A 15,473-nucleotide genomic window follows, 5' to 3' on the forward strand; every position below is an offset into this window, starting at 1 on the left:
ACTTTCAAGGCTCTTGAATCGTATGTTTTGCCTACTTTGTTTCGTAATGAATTGACCATTTTCCCCACGTTTACCAGACGCTAGTAAGTAGTAGGTTGAGGATCCACCCTTTTCAATTGAATAAAACCTTTCATAGTTGTCTAATGCTGCAGGATAATTTGCTTCTGTTTTCAGATGCATGCAGAAACAATGTAAAGGATCAAATGGTTAATTATAACATTTCAGTAAGAGCATTTGTAACGACATGAGAATAGCGCACATTCCATTGCCTAATAAAGCTTGGAGAAAGAGCTAAGCCCTTCAAGGTCAAGGCCACAAGGATTGTAATGGTTTAGTAATTATAGTATACTTATCTTTAGTGCATATGAAAATCTTCAACCAATGAGTACAGGACGTGCTGCACCAATCAAGGGACAAACTAAATGCCCCGCATTTTCTACAAAACTAAGGTTTTACAATGAGAGAAAAGCAGGAAGATGGCAGGCTAAGCAACTCGCTAAACCCTTTTGAGTTCTGTATGTTATAGACATGGCTCGCTGATAAACTTGAATAGCATAAGCGTCTATGCCTTGACTAATTCTGGGGTAGAAACCACCTTCCTCGAACAGTCTCAGCTGCTCTGGCTACCAAAATGGAATTTGGTAAGGGCTTTTGCATACGGTGTGACATTCTAACAACTGGAGTTTTAAGATTTGAGCCATCGTAACACAAAGCCCCCCACCTATGGCTGAACCCTTTCCGTCCTCTTCACTCTAGCGCTGGATGGAGTCTTAGGCTAAGACGAGGCGACAATGCACTCACCAACCTCACTTTTACAAAGGGGGCATAATGCATTGATCTTTAACCATTTGTCAACGCACTCAACGTGAAAGACATGAACGCAGGGCAGCTCCCTCAGCTCATCATCATCCACATATTTGGCCAAGCATATACAACAAAGCTGCACAAGGTAGGGAGGAAAAGGTTTTCCATTAATTAAAAAAAACAATAAGATAATGGATTATGTAGATGACCTTGAATTACTGGAACATCAAGTACATAACAAATATCAGCTTGAAAAAATTGAATTGTTTTTTGTATTTTGTTTGAAAGTTTGAAAAAGTTGTAATAATCAGCAATTGCAAATTCACCCCTTAGGAGATGAGATGATGTTTGTGTTTAAGTGTTAACTATTGCTAAAGAAAGGCAAGCTGATATGCAAATTCAGCTAGTTGCACAAAAAGGAGTTCGAAATTCTAAATGTCTAAGAACAGTTGGGCAGAATTTTCACAAGTTTTGCGTAATCTGTTTGTAACAGCAACTTTCAATTTAAATTCAGTTGCCAGTAACTCAATTTCAAACTATGGATTAAGACACCACAAGAACCCAATATCAAACTTACTGCATCCTCTCCTGATATGTCCCGTTCCTTGTCTGTTCCCACGGCCAAGACCCCACCTTCATTTGCTCCTGTGTTGATTTCCTGATCCTCAACATTGCCTTTTTTCTTCAACTTGAACTTGTAGGTTGGCAGAGCATTTATAGATTCCGAGGTTGCTCCTCTAGTCTGAGAAAGATCCTCACGAATGCCCAAAACAGAAATTATGCAAGGCAAGCAGCAACAAATCGTTGCACATAGTATGAAAGGCATGGCATATCCAATACAGCTGAAGGTAAGAAACACTATACATAATCTGTAGGCAAGACAAGAAACAGTTAGGTAGCTCAACTAGGAAAATCCCCCTAAAAATAAATCAGTAAAATGTCATTAAACCGGTACCTATACAACTTGGGAGCATCAGAGGGTGAAGAGTGACCTCCAAATATCCACACATTGCCCACAACAAACCAGACTGCAAAAAAGCAATCTAAGGCCATCTTGAAATGGTCCACCAATCCATTGAGTCTGCAAATCGGTAACCAAATCCTTCACTTTGTCACACCAGATAATGAGTATGAAACAGAAGAGCTTTTGTTTTGTTTTGTTTTGTTTTGTTTTTCCTTTTGGTGGGGGTGTGTTAAAGTTGGGGAAGGGAAAATACAAAAACTCCTATCTTTTTATATCGACTACTTGATTCTACACGTTACAGTAAACAGCAGAAAATCTACATAAGTTGCTGATTTTGCTCTTGAAACTACTTGTTTAGACACAAATTCTGTTAAGAGTGCTACTGATTCCACAGCAGTAAACCACACTTGAGAAAGTCAACTTTGCCAATATATTCTAAGAGGAATAATGGGTAAGCACAAAGCAAAATTACATGAAAACCTTGAGTTTTTACTGGTATCCTTCTATGCCTTGGTTGTATATGACATGCGCACACATGTTTGTGCACGCACACAGGGCATGAGACTGGACAAGGCTCTCATTCAGAAGCATGAAAATTGGCTTAATATCCTATACTAAAGGACTACAAGCCAAAGCAATTCCTTTCACATTTGATATATTTAATGATATTACAATAATTTTGACGGCCACATAATAACACATTTACAAGAAAGTTTGCAACAAAGTTCAACAGTTGTTTTAAGACTCATACTGAGCTACTCTTGTTGATTGTCAATACATCACACATATCTTTGATAACCAGGAACCCCAGGAACCATGCAAACACAACATGTCCTTTACCCAGTCAAACTTTGTCCCCGTTCCACATCACATGGATCAGGTAAACATTGACTTTTTACCGATAAGACATGGCCCCTAAAAATTGTTTGCACCCAAGGGTTTAAACCTTAGACTTGGGGTATGCTACCAAAATTCCAAATGGAACATTGTACTCCCCAAGGTTCAGAGACTTGTTTGACCTGTTCTAGTCTATCAACCATTCTTTGGTATTGTATTATGGTAAGCGGGATTTGATTGAAGAAAACATACTTCAACAATTGCAATGAACACTGCCACCACTACCACAGCTAACACCATTTCATTTTCACAATAGCACCACTGCCAACCACCAATTTCATGAAAGCAGAGATGCTGCGGCACCGCCAGATACCACTCTAAATTTGTCAGTTGCTGCCACTATAACCACCACACTGCTGCCAAGTGTCAACAACACTGCTCTGTGCATATGCTTAGTGTCTGCTAATTGTCTAGTACTGATGGCTATGGAAGGATAATCTAAAAATAAAGCATTCATCCAAATGCGTTGTTACATAACATTTAGATTAACTTGGAAAATTCTGCATCAATGCCAAATTTTTATTATGCTGCTCAAACTATCACCAAAATAGGTCATGAGTATTGATATAACATGCCATCTTTAGGGGAAAAAAATAAAGACTTTTGCGTTACTTTTATATATTAATTTGAATAAGACTCATCTAACAAAAGGCACTTCAAAATTAAGATATTTAACATGTCAAACCTAATTCAAAGTTCAAAATGTTTATGCTCATCACCCTAAACTATTGTAATCACTACAAAACAATAACTAACAAGGAAAAACTATTAAATGAATTGAGAGAATGAGAATCAACAGTTTTGTAAATTCATACTGACTTTAAGGGACCATAAATTTTCATAACAAACCTTAACTTCATTAATTAAAATGTACTCATATTCTTTAGTTGCTAAGTACAGGGCATAGCAGCAAGATCATGATGGCTATAATGAAAGCTTGGCCTGGACAATATTGCAAAACATGGACTAAACAACATATGATAAGTAGGAATATGGACCTCTATTTGCAAAACAAACAAGCATTACTGGATATTTGAATGCTAAACGAACAATAAAAAATGCAGAGATACCGTGTACTTAAGGTTCCACTTTGGTTGTTCCTTGAGAAATTCTCTGAGGTCTGGATATTTTCCTCATCTAGAGATTGAGTGACAGAGATAGCAGTATAAGATGTAGGTTCTGGAGTATTGGTATGAGAAGAGCCTTGAAGTTGATGTGATTGAGTAGAATCTTGGTCAGTTCCCTGGTTGCGGTAACGATAACGCCAGTAAAGAATAGGAAGTGTTGCAACACAGCCGAAGGCATAACCCACAACCCATGCAAACAACGGAGTTTGTGGATTTTCATTTCTTGACAACGACAAAACAACGATGGATGCTATAATTTGACTCACAGTGACAACTAACTCAACAGAAATCCATAGCCCAGAATTCAATGGGCTCCCACGGCGACGACCATAGCCATCACCTCTTCTCCTGAATGAGGAAGTCCTAAAGTTTAATCTATTTGATGAAGACAGAGAAGTTTGATAAGTGGGGACTTGTGTGCTACTGGATGGTCTATCTTCATGCTGAGTTGAATCCATTCTGGCTGGCTGTTCGTCATGAGAGGAGCTTGATGACGCATCATCATTTCTAGATACGTCAATTATGTGCTGATGAATGTTATGGCTTTCCATCTGCTCCATCAGCAAAGGGTATTGGTCAGTTTGAGCGTTTTGATTTCTTTCCTGAGAGGTAACATCCATCTACGTCAGGTGGTCAGCTTAGAAGGCAAGAAAGCATATATCCCTAATAATGAACCTTCCAACCTTCCAACCTCTTCCCCAAATCTCTTTTTGAACAAACAAAAACTTGTCTAAAATGCTGAATGGCTTGCAACAAGATCCCAGTAACACTTGGCATGACAAGTTCTAAAACATTCAACTGTCATTCTGATTAATATGCAGGCTGCCACGGAATAAGAACCATAATCAATTTCTTTACTCAACAAATTACAGAACCGAGTTTCAATTCCAGAGACATTGTCAAAGAAGAAATGCAACATCCACAAGTTGTAAGACATGTAATAAAAGCTTACTCAAAATGACTGATAGTATAATCAGACAAAAGGGCAGAAACATGTTTCACGCGATATTTTTTACATATTTACAAATACGTATTAGCAGACTACTCTCTACAACTTTGTGAACATCAGTACAAAAAAATAAATAAAACAAAATAAAATAATTAACTCTTAATAATCAATTATACCAAGATAGATGGTCAATAATAGCAAGATTTTTACGAATAGATTAAAGCAGGCAGGCGAAAAAAATATACATTGATAAAAGAGAAGAAAAACATAGCCACCAAAATTTGGGGTGGTTATAAAGTTCAGAATGCATCACGTTTTCATCTAAATCTAGATCCTTGCAAGAATAATACTAATCAGCACACAATAGCCCCAGATGACAGAGACCCGCTGACTGAAAACCCAAATTCACAGCATCTACGATCAATATATAAAGCTCAGAAACAAAACCCATAAATCAAACCTTCCTTGTACAGATAATTTGTAACATATTGGACCGACTTATGAGAAATCATTAACTTTTACCGATCAAAAAAGAATTGGACTGATTTATGAGAAATCACTAATAATTTAAACTAAAAATAAAATTAGCATGAATTAGAAATAAAATAAAACCCGAAACCATCAAAGATTGGTACATTAAATCCATACCAGATTCTAACAAATGACAACATTTAGCGGGAGAATATAAAGAAACTAATCAGATAAGCTTTCGGAGCTCACTTTATTTCCTGGTGAAATGTGATTTTCTCGAGAAAAATATAGCGTCAGCTTTCGTGCTCCATTGATAACGCAAACTCTTTTCCGCGAGAGAAAGAAAGAGAGATAGAGGGTGGGAGTGGGACACTGGTAGAGTCAGAGAGAAGGTTGAAAACAGGTGTGTTATCTCAAGCAAGCGGTAAATTGGACCGTTGGATTATAGAGTGACATCGAAATCGTGGGGTCTTTCTCGATTGGGAAGACGTATTTGGGCCGTCTGATAATTTTGAGCTTACCCATTTTATACTTCATAGTTTTTTTTTTTTTTTAAATCCAATGTTTAGATTTTTTTTTTTCTCTAATAAGCTAATGGTTGGGTTTAAAAATATATATATAAACATTATAAAGTTCTTTAAAATGCTCTAGATTGAAAAATCCAGCCATTCTTAATAGAAGATGAAAGATGAGGTAATTTTAGATGAAAAATAAAAATTAAAAAAAATATTGTTAGAATATTATTTTTTAATATTATTATTGTTTTGAGATTTGAAAAAATTAAATTGTTTATTATATTTTGTATGAGAATTTAAAAAAAATATAATGATGAGATAAAATGAAATATTTTCTGAATCTAAATGGGATCAATTCTTGTATTCAAGAGTTTCTTTTTTGTGATTGAAAAGAAATTTAAATTTACCATGTTATTTGAAAATATGTTCTTTTTAACTTGTAACCAAATTGCACTTTCTTCTGCTTGGTTTTGTTTATGAAAGCATGTGTATAGGTAGTTCTCGCCTCGGCTGGTGTAAATGATAGCAAGAAATTTGAGTTTGAGTTTTTGTTCCAGAGGTAGTTTGGAGGGATGTGCTCGTTAAGGAATGAAATGATTGTTTGGATACTTAGAATATCTCAATATATTTATAAATAGTAGTAAAATAATTTGAGTTAAAATATTTTATTAGATTTTGAAAGATAGAAGAGAAAAAATTGAATAAAAATATTATAAAGCTAATAAATTGTTCAAAAATAATTTTTTAATATTATTTTTATTTTGAGATTTGAAAAAAGTATTTTTTGTATTTTGTTTGAAAATTTAAAAAAGTTATGATCATTAAATAATGATTAGATGAAAAAGTTGAATATTTGAAATTGAAAGTGTTTTGTATTTTAGTAGGGCTGTAAATGAACCAATTTGTTTGATAGCCCTCTCGCTACTCGTCCGGTTAAACTCGAATCAAAATTGACTCGTAAAAAAAAACATTCGCCCGTGAAAACAGATACCCGCTCGATTAGTAAATGACACATAATTGACAAAACTCGACTCGACTAGGCTAATGAGCGTTAAGACCCCACTCGTTTATGTCTAAGTCGATTCGTTAGGTTGATTAAATTAAAACTCATTCATATATGAAAAAATCTTCTTCACACTCTACTGTGTGAAGAAGCCCCAGCACACCTAACGTGCTGGGTTGAAAAAAAAAAAAAAACTAAACTAAACTATGTGAGGTGTGTGGAGAGTGTAATGTGCAGTAGAGTGTGATATAACATTCCTTTTCATATATATATATATTTCTATGTATTACCTAATAATATAAACATAATATTTTTATAATTAAATATATAATATTTAACCTAATTATTTATGTCTATATATTGAATATACTTCGTGACTATATTTTATAATTTGTACAATAATTAGTCGATAAGATTTAATAATTTCATATACTAGTATGTGTGAACTATATATGAAATAGATATATACTATCATATTATGTGTATATATTAATAATTTCTACATGCATATAATATCTTGTTATTATGGATAAATATCAACTAGTTAGATATTAATTATTTATAAATTTTGAAAATCTTATTATTCAATAGATGTTCTACTTGTTAGTTGTACAAAGTCAATATTATATTTCTTTTATCTAATTTATTAATTATTAAATCTTATTAAAAAAAAACAATTCGAGCTGAATTTGAGTTGGAAATTTAGTTTACTGAGTCGAGCTCGAATAAAATATAAATAAAAATTTCGAGTTCGAGTATTTTGATTTGAGCCGAGCTTTATAAGCCAAAAATCGAATCAGCTTGACTCGATTATAGCCCTATATTTATTTTAGTATTGTTTGGAAATAAAATATTAATACATGATACAACTTGAAAATAGTTGTGTTGTCAAACAGGCCCAAAATCATTTTGTTATTATATATACATATATTTGGGAACTTGCACTGTTTGGATAGTGAATATATTTTATTTCATCATATTCAATCTCATCTCATCATTATAATTTTTTTAAATTTTCACACAAAATATAATAAAAAATTTAATTTTTTAAATCTTAAAATAATAATACTATTAAAAAATAAAATTTTATTCAACTTTCAATTTTTATCTAAAATTATCTCATATTGTTATAAAAAAAAGGCACCTTAGTTAATCGCTTGTTCAATCTCATACGTGTTTGCTACGAAACAATGTTTTCCAACCGATAAAAGAAGGCGACACCCACGACCCATAGGATTTTGAGAAAAGTCTCCTTCTATAGTTTAGTCAATGCCCAATCAGGTAAGAGAGAATTCTCTATCTTAGAATATTGGAAATTAATATGTTGAGACTTGAGAGGATAGCACACATTTGTTGCGTAAATTAAAATAGAGAGTAATGTTGTGCAAGTACCGCACATTTGTTTTGAAAAAGAAAAATGAAATTTATTATTAAAAAATTAATTTTTTTCAAGTTGATCATGTGTTTACTCATTTTTTTTAAAGAGATTGCACGACACTTGCTAATTTCACGGCTAAAAATATCATTTCTCTGAAACCTAAGTTATGTGGACTAGATTTTTTTTGCATATTCCTTTGCAAGAATGATCCCTGTAACGATACCTTACCTTCCAACTTGTTACCATTTTACTAAACAGCATTTAGCCTAGGGCTGTGCATTCAGATCCAGATTCGAGAACATCCAGATCCAAATCGGGGCGGATATCGGCCGGATAAATCCGGCATAAATCCGGGCAGGTATCGGATATCCGGTTTAATACTATCTTTTTCTTTTTTTTTAGCTTTTCTTTTTTCTAAATTATTGTTTTAGCACTTTGTAAACGGCTATTTTTATCACTTTCTTTTAGCACTTTTTGAAAGGTTTTTTTTTTTTTTTTAAAGGACATATTTTAAACACTTTAGGGTAGGTTTGGGGGGTGAGATTAGAATTTTGTGTTTTGTTTTGAAGTTTAAAATATTAAGTTTTAATATTATTATTGTTTTTGGATTTGAAAAAAGTGTATTGGGATTTTAAAAAGTTGAATTGTTTATTATATTTTGTATGGAGATTTGAAAAAGGTATAATGATGAGATGAGATGAGATGAGAATTTTGTGTTTTGTTTGATGTCCCAAACCTGCCCTAAAAGCCTTTTTTTAAAAAAAAAAAAAAATCTTTTTAACACTTTTTAAAGGGCTTTTTTAATAGGCCATTATTTTTTATAGGCATTTTTTATATAATGAATATCTTTATAGGTATTTTAAACTTTTTATTGACCATTCAAATTTTTATAAAACAAACTAATCAATAATAAACATCAACACATATAATACACTGCATATTACATTGTTGTTTACATCACAATGCAAAACATCAATTTACAAACAAAATAAATAAAATACATCACAACAATATTAAGACGTAACACTCAATGCTATGACTATCTGCCTCCAATATAAATAAAGATAGAAATATTTCTATCTCTTAATATTTTCAAAGAATCATATTGCTGTTATTGCTCATCTTCTTCATTGTCTCCATCCAAATTGGTCAATGGTACCAAAACTATTCTGAAAATAGACTTAGTAAATAATAAAGTACTAAAAATTGATAAAGATAAAGTACTAAAAACATATTTAGAAATAAATGCTTGACCCAGTTGTGGAGATGGAGAACTAGGGAAACAGTGGCAGCACAATAAGCTTGGTTATTCTGTCCTTTTTAATTTATCAAAGATAAAGCACTTTGGGACATATTCAAACATATTAGTTGATGGAAAAAGAATATATTAATGCTCAATTTATGATCAGTAGCTTGATAAATAATTACCAGCATGCATATATATTAATAGAACATATGTTTTAGTAGCTTGACAAAACTACTAAAACTCTTATCAACAAGTTAGATATATATACTGCTCATTAAACAAAAATACAACGAGAAACATAAAGAATAAAGAATTTTAAATAATTACAAAATGTATGTTAAAAAAGCAAGATAATAAAGCACTAAAAATGGCGTATTCATCTTTATCTTCATCTTCATATTTGCATAATATGTCTTTAAATTCATCTACATTGACTTATGCATCTCTAAATTTTCACATAGCCATGAATAATACTTCTTCAAGTTTAAAGAAGTACTATTCACTCTTCAAACATTATTTTTAATGTTTTTTCTCTCTCCTACCCATTAAAATCAACTTTGTAGTATTTGTATTAATATGATTTTGATATATGAAATTTGTATTAAGTTGATTATACAAAGTGTTTTTTTAGTATATATTAATATTTATTGATAAAGTTGGTCATTTTGATATATGAAATTTGTATTTGTGAGCACATGGTACTAATTGTAAAATATATAAAAATAATAATTTAAAGAAAAAAATAAAAAGTAAAAATATTTTATTATTATTTAGTTAAAAAATGCATAATTCAATGTGGAAGTTTTTCTTGATATGCAAAATCAATATTCAAAAGATGTAATTTTGAAGATGCATATAGAGAAACCAATACTAGTGCTACATCTTGCACTTTAGTCTTTAAACAAAGCAAAATATTTAGTAATACATCTTCTATTTCAAACAAAACATTATTCAAATACAAGCTCATGGACACAACATCCCTTCCATAGAATCGGTTCATAGGGTACAAAGTTTATGCCCTCTTTCAGTCAAAAGCATATATATAGTTTATTCACACACACAAACACAAAAATCCAGATCTAGGCAAACTGCATCTGGATTTAAACACAAAAACTTAGATCTGAGCAAGTTGCATTTAGATTTAAACACAAACACAAAAACCCATATTCACATTTAGAACTCTAAAAGATTTTTGAGGAATAGAGAGGACATAACAAACGACCAAGAGTAGATTCAAGTCATTAGCTATCTCAACGAGTCCTATATGAAAGAGATCTGCAACAACTTAAAAACGAAGACAAAAACATTTCACACAAAACACACATTCGACTGGGTTTCCATAAACTACACCAAATCTATAATAAAAAATTTTAAAAACCCCATAAAACGTTCAAATCTAGAACGGATTAGATTCACAGACCAAATGGATATGAACAAACAAAAATGTAAACTCAGATCTAATCTATCCAAACCAAATGGTGAAGCCAAGTTGGGCAGATCTGGGAGAAGCTGCTTGTAAGCAGAGATCTGGGTCAATAGAAGCTCCTCGTGCTTACTCCACTTCTATAACAAGACACGAAGTGGAGACCAATGAGAGCGAGAGAGATCGGATCTCAGAGTTTTGCCTTTGTCTAAGGGGGGATGGCGGCGATAGGTTTCCTTGAGGGATGCTAGGGTTAGAGAGAGAGAGAGAGACAGAGAGAGAGAGAGAGAAGTTAGGGCCTAGGATTTCGTTGGGTTGAAGTTTTGAAGGAAATTGAAATGGTGATGGCATGATGCACAAAACGACATGCGAACCGTTTCTTTAAAATGTAATTGGGTTACAGATATCCGGTCATATAATCGGATCCGTAATCAGTTTTGGATTCGTAACCGAATATCTTACCCATCCGGATTTAATCCGGACAAATAACTGCCCAGATTAATCCAGATTTTTAGGTTCTAGACCGGATCAAGAAAAAATCTAGTCTAGATGTACATCCCTAATCTAGCCATGTCCATTTGCTTGATATTCCTTGAAGCACAACCTTAGCATTTATTAACCTACCAATGACTTATCCTATTGGGTCAAAGGTTGTGACTTATCCCTTATGAGGTTAATAAGGGAGTTACACCCTTTCAATGCACTTGAGACATGTATGCCATCTAACAAGAGAAAAATAGAATTGACTGCAGGTAAACAAATTCCATACACCTCTCCCCCCTCTTTCTCTCTCCTCAAGCCTAAGGTCTCTCTCTCTCTCTCTCTCTCTCTCTCTCTCTCTCTCTCTCTCTCTCCAAGTCATCGCACTCGATTCTCTCTCTTAAGCTCGAAACTCTCTTTCTCACCCCTCAGTCGCTCTCCCTCTCTTTCTCCTTAGTTGATCTCTGTCATCCGGTTGCTCTGTAAGTAAGCTTAATATCTGTCGCTTTCAAATAGAAAAGAATTTGGTTGTGAATCTGATATATTTTAGGTTGATTGTGAATCTAGTGTATTTTAGAGGCTGATTTTGTAAATTTGGTGTATTTTAGGCCGATTGCTCTGTAGGTAGGCATGGTATAAATCTAGTGCATTTGTTGTGAATATAGGAAAGTATTGGGCTTGATATAGGGATAGAGGGAGCATTTTTTCCCCTTCAATGTCTTTTTTTTTTTTTTTTTTCTTTTTGGGTTTACCAATTATCAATGTTCTTAAAATAATAGCTCGGACAATTTATAATAATATATAATTATTTTTTTTCCTGGAGTTTCTACTGTTGGATAATTATTCGGGAAGAAGAACTTCTAGTCAGTTCAATGTTCTAACGTGGAAATAAATTATGGACCGGTTGGAGTGGAGAGCTAGGTGGTTGAGAAATTATTTTCTCAAATCGATTCTACTATAAATAACGCAAATCTGCTAGGTGTCTTTTTTTTATTGGAGGGTGTAAAATACACACCACATCCAATCTGAAGTTTTTTTTCCCTAATATTATATCTTGTAAAAAAATTTAATAAACTGACGTAAGTATGCCATATTTATTTTATAATTAAAATAATTTTATAATTTAATATATCATATCATACACAAACTTCTTCTCATAAAATCATCTTGTGCGCCAAATATTTTACTTTTTATTATGTTATACTTTATTTGTTATTTTAGTTTGTTGTGAAATGTGTTTTGTGATTATCATTACTTTTTTTTTGTAAAATACTTTATAAAATTAATATTATTTTATAAAAATATTATTATCGTATAATATTATTATAAAATAGAGAAATGATACTTGTAATCGTGAGTGTTCAAACACCGTGTAGTCGCTGTGAAAAAAGTAAATAAATACAGGACCCACATGAAAAAAATTAATTATTTAATTATAGATCTCACTCTTTTTTAAAGTGACTGCACGGTGTTTACGCATTCTACGATTATACGTAGAATTACTCTATAAAATATATTATAAAAATATGTTGTGCAATTATCATTGAGCTAATATGTTGGGCCTTGCCGTTCTGCTTTCAACTCCTTGGGCTTATCTCGTTGGGCTATGCTTCGTTGTACCGAATAGGCAAATACGGCATAGTCATATTCATCAATATATTACATATATTTATTATTTTTCTTTACTTATGGGTGACCTTTGATCTCCTTTCTTTTTTCTTTTTAAGATATATTTTTTTAAGATAAGTAAATTGTATCAATTTAAAAAGCTTATGATATATTTATATACGGTAAAGCGCAAAAAACAAAGAAAAGTGGGTCCATAAGCATGTAGAAAATGATAAAAAAATAAAAATAAATAAAAAAAAAACTTCCAATAAACTATAATAGGATAGTAACCCTATCACTACCCTATATATAAACTCCTTACTTGATACTTGTCAATTAGAAAGTGGATCAAATTAAAGCAAAGAAATTTTCTGAATTTTTAAACCATATTTGACGCCCAAAAAACAATTGATGGTCTTATTATGTTTTTCCATGCTTTTAAAACGCATGCATTTGCCGAGTAATTTATGATTCTGATATATATTATGATCATTCTGTTTTCATGCGCATGATAAACTTTTATTACACTGTTTTCACTTGGAAGATCAAAGAGACAAAAATAAATAACCGCATATTAATATCGAAACCGGCCTTTATATATATATGTCATATTTGACATGTATTGTACGACTTTAAGCATATTTTGAAAGAGAATAATTGTTTAGTGAGTGCATATTATATGATAGAGCAAAAAGTTCTAAAGAGTGTGAGTTGAGATTGAGTAATTGTAATATCTTCTTGTTAATAAGATTTATGCAGTTCTGTGAATATAGATAATTTGACAAACCACGTATATTGTGCGCCGCGTTCTTGATTGTGTTGCTTTTATTTTATTTACCATCATTGGTGTGTGTATTTTTATTAATGAAACACATTCCAAAACAGATGACAGCAAGCTCGATTCCATTCCATGATCTGAGGGATTGTATTCATTCATTTCTTTCCATTTATGGAAAGATTTTAATTATAGCTATACGCTAGTCTTTCCTATAATTATGCCAATTCCTATAATTACTCTAAGACACAAGTTTTGTAATTTTTATAACATTTATAAACTGTTATATATATACAATTCCTCCCGACAGCAATTGCACGAGAGTTTCTATCCTGTGAGTATTGTTTTATGGTAATTAGAGCCAAATCGTGATCTCTATCCCTTTTTTTTTCAAGCTCGATCCCATGGCCTCACCCAATACTCCTGCTAACCCTACAAGTAGGGGTGTGAATTTAAACCGAAAAACTTGACCGAATCTGACCAATTGGTCCGGTTTTGAACAGGTCCAATTTGGAACGGGTTTCTATATTATGAAAGCCAGCTAGATCCGGTCCGGTTTCGGTTAAGTAGTTTTTGAGACCGGATCGGACCGATTGGAAAATATATATATAAATTAATTTTATATATTATACAAAATATTTATAAGTTTTATATATAATATATAATTATATATAAGATAATGTTATTGTAATTTATAAAATAAAAAATTTAATCTTAAAGATGAAAATTTAATTAATCGTATGCTTTAAACATGATATATATATTAAATTATTAATAACATTTTATCATAAGAAGTAATAATTTATTATATATTTTTTACATTTTAAAAAAATCTAAAAACCGGACCGGCCTGGTAAAACTGGAGGTACTAGTTTAGAAGGGTAACCGGTACGTAATCAGTTTTAAAAAATGTAAAATCGGTATATATCAATTCGGTCTTAAATTTTGTCCAAAACCAAATCGGAGTAGACCAGTTACACTCTTACATGCTAGAATCCATAGTCTGGTTACATTTAAGCATAACATTTCACAACAAAATATATATATATATATATATATATATATAATTTGTCTGTTTCTTGAATTTGGAGCTCGATCGCGGGAGACCACCTCTATCTATGCCAAGTCTACGTACCCACTGATTACTTTATCTTAGCTACATAAATCCTGGTTTCCTGCTAATTGTACGCGCACTTTCTAGTTTCTCTCTTCCTTCCGTTAATAATCTCTCTCATGCAAATTTAAGCCCAACTTTTCGAAGCAAAGTACTACTGATCAAGGTAGCTAGCTAGCTACGTACTATAACTCGTCTTTTATTATAGATCACTTTTTGACAAACATTTTTTTCCAAAAAAAATTAACCGACAAGTTTTGGATGAATGCATTTTGTCTAGTTAGCTGTACTTTTGCGTGCAACCACAAAGTTAATTTCATGAATCTTATAAACAACTTCCCGAATTCTCTTTTCCATGGCTAATTCAGCCACAGATTTCCCATGTAATTAATTGCTCCAACAATACAACCATTTATGCAATTGCTTGGAATTCCAAGCTGAAAAGATTACACGCTCTTGCTCATGACAGTATCCTACTTAAGGAAATTGGAATGGGGTTCACGTACGTCTACTTCACATGCTTGTAGGTCCAATGCATGGCCATGTGGCCACCCATTACACATCTTGTTCAACGGTTCTGATCATATAGTCAGCAATACGTACAATCAGCTAGCTTAATTAGTACCCTAAAGAAAAATTAGAAAAAAAAAATGGTGCAAGCTGGTCGTCCACGATAGATCATCTCTCGCTAGAACCAATGAGACTGATATCGAGTGGTA

The 15,473-nt window shown here is 32.4% G+C and overlaps 1 protein-coding gene across 1 annotated transcript; it reads right to left on the bottom strand.

The window, feature by feature from the left end:
- Positions 1-319: 319 nt before the first annotated feature.
- On the bottom strand, positions 320-5,599 carry LOC109008635 (E3 ubiquitin-protein ligase At1g63170-like). Its single transcript, XM_018988804.2, has 5 exons — positions 5,462-5,599; positions 3,736-4,614; positions 1,760-1,885; positions 1,382-1,673; positions 320-940 (listed from the first exon to the last, which is right to left on the bottom strand). Exons 2-5 carry the CDS (start codon positions 4,410-4,412, stop codon positions 776-778), a joined length of 1,260 nt encoding a protein of 419 aa, XP_018844349.1. The 5' UTR covers positions 4,413-4,614; positions 5,462-5,599; the 3' UTR covers positions 320-775.
- Positions 5,600-15,473: the final 9,874 nt, after the last annotated feature.

Source organism: Juglans regia, chromosome 7 (assembly GCF_001411555.2).
Source record: "Juglans regia cultivar Chandler chromosome 7, Walnut 2.0, whole genome shotgun sequence".
NCBI classification, from domain to species: Eukaryota; Viridiplantae; Streptophyta; class Magnoliopsida; order Fagales; family Juglandaceae; genus Juglans; species Juglans regia.

Coding starts and splice junctions, on each gene's coding strand:
- LOC109008635 (XM_018988804.2), bottom strand. CDS start 4,412: ATGGATGTTACCTCTCAGGAAAGAAATCAAAACGCTCAAACTGACCAA. Junction 1,886..3,735: donor AGTGGAACCTTAAGTACACG/GTATCTCTGCAT, acceptor ACCGATTTGCAG/ACTCAATGGATTGGTGGACC. Junction 941..1,381: donor ACATATCAGGAGAGGATGCA/GTAAGTTTGATA, acceptor TACCTTGTGCAG/CTTTGTTGTATATGCTTGGC.